Source organism: Daktulosphaira vitifoliae, unplaced genomic scaffold (genome assembly GCF_025091365.1).
Source record: "Daktulosphaira vitifoliae isolate Bord-2020 unplaced genomic scaffold, ASM2509136v1 Scaffold_1, whole genome shotgun sequence".
NCBI lineage: Eukaryota > Metazoa > Arthropoda > Insecta > Hemiptera > Phylloxeridae > Daktulosphaira > Daktulosphaira vitifoliae.
Genome location: NW_026099572.1, coordinates 29,592,441 through 29,598,287, shown reverse-complemented (window position 1 = coordinate 29,598,287; position 5,847 = coordinate 29,592,441). Strand labels below are relative to the sequence as shown.

General features: G+C 26.9%; 1 protein-coding gene across 3 annotated transcripts in view; it reads left to right on the top strand.

Annotated features, from left to right (window-relative positions):
• The window catches only part of LOC126895156 (protein tincar), a 35,159-nt gene extending 31,344 nt beyond the window's left edge, over positions 1-3,815 (top strand). For all 3 annotated transcript variants that reach the window (XM_050666699.1, XM_050666700.1, XM_050666701.1), the window contains 3 exons: positions 1,248-1,389; positions 1,459-1,608; positions 1,968-3,815. In XM_050666699.1, coding sequence (XP_050522656.1) covers positions 1,248-1,389; positions 1,459-1,608; positions 1,968-2,537 — 862 coding nt within the window. In that variant the 3' untranslated portion in view covers positions 2,538-3,815. The remainder of the gene's footprint in view (positions 1-1,247; positions 1,390-1,458; positions 1,609-1,967) is intronic.
• The last annotated feature ends 2,032 nt before the right edge of the window (positions 3,816-5,847 follow it).

Here is a 5,847-nt window from a genome sequence, read left to right as displayed (position 1 = left end):
ATATTTGATCCTTTACCTGTCCACAGGGGGGATTTAAAATGACAACTTTTTCACAAAAAGTTAATTTTTTCAACTTGACTTTTGAAAATGTTCCGGAAAGTCTGACACTTTTATATATATCTTAAATTAAAGTTAATGTAATATACTTTATCATGGAAAAAAAAAATTTCGGACTTTATTTTATCTTCACGGTAAAAATGGCTACCAAATGCTATTTTTGTGTGAATATTTTCGATTTTGTATTTTACATTTTTAACTTTATTATGCTATAACTTGAAAAATGTATGGATCAATACAATTATTTCATGAGAAGTAGTATTTATATACAGCTTTCATTCGGCATACTGTTTTTTTAAATCGGACCATTTCCCTATATTTGAGGGGGGTTCAAATCTAAAAGATGCATGTAGAGAGTAGAACTTTTTCAATTTAAGTTTTGAAAGTGTTCCGGAAAGACTGACACTTTTATATATATCTTAAATTAAAGCTAATGTAATACACTTTATTATGGTAAAAAAAAATTTCGGACTTTATTTTGTCTTCATGGTGAAAATAGCTACTGTATTCAAAAATATTCTAATTTGTGTTAAAATTCTTGGTTTTGTATTTTATTTTATTATAAGGGGATTGCACTGATTTTGATAAATATTATTTCAATCTAATTGACATAGTATAAAAAGTTAAACATATTTAAATTTTTTTGTTTCTTTGAAGTCGAGAAAAATAACTTTAAAATTTGAACTAGCTAAATTTTTTACGTTAGCATACAATATAAGCCATACTGTATGGTACGTTTAATTTTAAAATAGGAAATTGATTTAAACATTTCAATTTTTTTGTTGCGGTAGACATCCAGGAAGTTGGTTTAACACCAAAAATATTGATTAATTTCTAAAATTTTACGAAAAAATAACAATTATTTAAAATGAATATAATATTAAATGAAATAAATTTTTATCCGACTTTACTTTTTTGCTAGTGTGAACATCAACCTTAAAAATATTATATTAAGCCACATTTGATACTTATTAGGTATACAATTTCTTGTTTTGTTGGTGTATTATGCTTAACACGTTTTTATTTACGAACAAAAATATAACTTTTATATACTACGACGTTTGAAAGTATACTTTCAAAGGAAAAACATTATATAAACGAAAACTGCCCTTTATATTTTTATTTTATTATGAACGTTTTTATGAAAAATTCCCTTAAAGAATCTAGTATTATAATGTTTACACTTGCAGAGGAATTCCACTACAAAAAGTGGAGCGGAGGAGAATGAGTCCTGAAGATGACGGCGATTATGCCAAGTTACGGGAATTGCCAATGATCCCACGTCCTAGCGTGAACGACCATAGTGATGATAATACTTCAGAAGATACCAAAGTAAATACATATTTGTAGATTTTAATTTCATTTACTATTAAACGATCAATTTACATATTTTTTATACAGCTTTTAGACACTGTAAGGGAAGGTGTTATAACATATGCCAGTGCCAATACTAGAGAATTATTTTATTCACCGGCAACTCCGCCACCTCCACCACCTCCAGTTGAAGACAATATAAGTTCAGCTGCAGAGTTTAATGCAAGCAAAACACATGTAAATAATTTGTGAAGTATATATAAATTATGGCGAGGCAAAGCGACCTAAATACCAAACATTTTTTGGGGGTAAAAATCTATTCAATTTCCCAATATAAATCCATTGACAAGTCTCTATTTTTGGATTTTTGTTCCTATAATTTACAAATAGTTTGTAAGTTAAATTATTTCCATATTATTGACATGGGTACGTAGATTATTTAGACGGAGTAAAAATTATTTTGAATATTCAACATTTACGTCACTTAGCCCCGCTATGCCTCATATAGAAATTAAAATAACACTTAATGTAATATTAATTCCAAACTACAGTAAAGAAACAGTATTTAATAATAAATATATATATAATGATTTTAGGCGAACAAACAAGATTATCCAATTTACAAATCATCAAACGTGTCTTGTCTTAAAATTAGTGCTATGGATGACTTTGAAGAAACTAAATCTGAGTCTGAGGCATCAGCAGCTGGCCATTCACCACAAGCCGCATACAGTGGTCACAGCGAATCTTCTAGCGGAGTCCATTCCAATTCTAGTCAGGAGACTGCAGCAACCATGCCGCTACCACCTCCACCACCGCCCTTATCACCAGATGATCGTCGACGAGCCAGTTATGCCGATTTATCAGTAGATACCGTAGTTATTCGGCACAAGGGACCCGGCGCTAAAGCTCGTCTTCCACCGGATCCTTGTATGCGACCCACCAACGTTTCACTTAGCTCGTTTACAGAGCCTAGAGGCGTCCGAAATCGACCGGGTTCTGTTCCAAGCTGGAAAACAATGCCGCATAACACTCCGAATCCACCAAAAGCTCCTCAAATGCCCGCTCAACAGTGGCCATCTGCGGGTATCAGATCCCGAAATCACACGACTATACCTACTCACCATAATGGTGTTAGACTATTCCACCCTTCTTACAGGCAATAAAATTTAAATCATTCCTATGTTTACAAAATTCGTTGAAATTCATGTGTCCAATCTAGTCTTCTAAGCGAGTGACTTAGTCGTTTTGCTATGCATCTATAGCGAATATATGAAGCAAATTCGACTACCGAATACTACCAAAGTAATTACAGTACATACAGTTATAAATGTATATTGTTTAAAGAAAGAAAATAGAAATTGAGTTTTCACAAATAAATTGATGATATATAACATGAAAATAACGTCGTACACCTACCTCAATAACAAAAAATCAAATCGAATTTTTTAGTTGACCTTAGAGTATATTATTTTGATTATTCACCACAGAGACTGACAGTATAGTGAACTATCAAGAAGAAAATATAATTTATTTTATATTTTAAGTCCGTCCTTTGTATTTGCTTGTGTGAAATCGGGAAAATAAAATAAAAATATTTATAATTTTGTAAAAATACAATTTTTTCATGGCGTCTATCATTAATTTATAAATTATTACTTATTTATACTTATTTATTTATATAATTACGTATAATACTAACTGTCGTAATGTAAACTTGACCTCTACGGTTAGTATATTGTAATGCGATAAGATCAGTTAGTAAACACTTGTACTATGTTATGCTTTGAGTTTAATAAGTCATATGAACAATATTAATCCCAAATATGAATAAATAATAATTAGAAATAAAAAATAATAAAACAGTGAATTTACGATAAGTTCAGAAATTAAAATAATCATTAAAATAATAACTGTCCTTATGATTATAAATTAACATCATGATTATTATAATGACGTTACTCGTTAAGTTATCTATCAGTTTACTATCAAGTTACATGTATTTTTTTATCCCTTCGACAGACTGTATTGTTATCCTTGGTGCTACATAATAACGGTTATAATTTAATATTTGAGCTTTTCTCCATTATTTGCATATACACTTTTGTACATTATTGTTTTTTACTTTTATTTTTACTACTGTCTGATAAAGTTTTTATAAAATGTACTATGTAATTTTCAGGTTTTTTTTAAATGTGAGTGAGCATATTTATTTAAGATAATTATTGTGAAATTTTATACATAATCATACAAAATAACACATGTGCATATTTATATACATGTTCATATAAATTTTGGGAAATGATCATTTGCATGTTGCAATGTTTTATCCTAATAATTCAATTATATATCTCTGTCACTATAATATTTTATACTATTGTATTAGTATTGATGTATTTAGATACGTTGTGTTTTTATAATTTTAAATAAAGATCTCATTTGTATTTTAAGCTTTATTTATTTTATTGAATTTTTAAAATGTTTAGTTTCTTAAATTTTTATATTTATTTCTTAGTTAATTTTTATGTTTTTTTATCTATCAATGATTAATTATATAAGCAGGAACGAACTGACCTTGCTGTAATATACAGTTGGTCAATGATCATTATATATACAACAAAGAAGTAGACATCTGGCCTGCTAAGAAAATGCCATGGGCTTAATTATTAACAATTTATTTATATATTTTTATTATTATTTTTATTTTTTATTGATCTAAAAAAGTTTTTTTTTTATATTGTACACCACATAGATACATAAATTTAGAGTGTCCCTTAATTATTAACTATTGAACTTTAATCGTCACACCCCCCTACTTTTTTGAATTATGAAAAAAAATAAGTTTCACAAAATTTTGTTTAAATATCTATTAACTGTAAAACGTGCCGCAAAATGGTTTAAAATTGGACCCCAAACGTAGATTTTTAGTTTTTTTTGTTTATTTCAAAAACTAAGATTTTCTAACAAAAATTAAAAATATATAATTTGTAGATATAGTATTAAAATAATACATACAACTTAAATAGTTATTTTTAATTAATATTATTGATTCATCAATGTGCTTTTTTGCAATCATTATAACATTAATGGCTTGTAATGAAAATTTCTTTTGGTTTTAACTTTAAGTTAATATAATAAAGTTATATTAAAAAAAAATATAAACTGTAATTAGAACTTATGAATTTTTTTCATTCATAAATAAGAACGTTTTTTTGTTTTTCAATTAATTTTAAATTATTATCCTCGTTGCTTTCTTTTTAAAATGATTTATAAGCTGTAACAAGCAGACAACCAGGCCTTATTTTCTTCCTTTGCATTATTAAAAATTGTTAATCATCCTCAATTGTGATCATATCCACGGCATTTAAGTGTAATATATCAAATAAATCAGGTTATAGTTTACTGAATTCATTTATTTATTTTTAATTGTTCTTTAGTAACTCTTTTTGATGACTTTTGTAATTCCCTTAAATTTGTATACAATTTTTCAAGTTTTAAAATGCAATGTTGCTTATCGTGAAAAAGAATTCTAGCTTTTTACCAAAATAAAATTACATCTCTACAAAAACTAATTTTTGCTTTTACAAAAATTTAATTGTACATGCCGCAATTTGCAAAAGAAATACCTAAAACTTGTTAGATAGAAATTTACCTGCAACAATTTGATTATTCACATGTCCAACTAAATAAATTTCACATTGTATTTAAAGGTTGCTTTAAATAAATTCATAATATTTTTAAAACGTTGAGTAAAAGGTATAAAATTAAGATTAAAAAAAAAATACTGAAACTAAAATATTATAAAAATACACTAGCATATTAATTACACAACATAAAAATGTACTAAATAGTAAATAATGATTATTGTGTATGATAACATTTACGATTAATTCAACTCAATATTCTAGGAAACAAAATAAAATAAATATTATAACTTTTTAAAATAATTAGCTGAATTCCCAGATGTTGTAATTTCTAAAGCCGCTATACATTAATTTAGGAGTTATTGGTATCTTTCTTTTGAAAATATTGCACTTCAATTTTATGATGATCGAGTTCCATCAGAAATAAAAATAAAAATGATACAAGTAAGAAACTAAGTAATTTCTTTGATTCAAACAAAATTAATACCTATACAAAAAAACATTGATGATTTAATAATATTAATTTAAAATATCTATTATATTTGCATGTATTTTTTAGGTATGAATTATAGTTTTAGCTTCGATGCGAAGCTGAGAAGGTATTAATTTTACTATGATGTGTTTTTTTTTGTGTTTGTGAATGCTCAATCTTAGCCCTCGCTGGACCGATATTGATGAAAAATATGTCAAAAGATCACAAATCGTATCTAGTCGAAGAAGTTATCCTCAAAATTTGAAAAAAATTTACTCGTTTCCCGTAAACAGGGGAAATACCCCCAAAAATTACAAATTTAAAAATCGCTAATTTTCGACATTTTTTTAATTTTCTTTA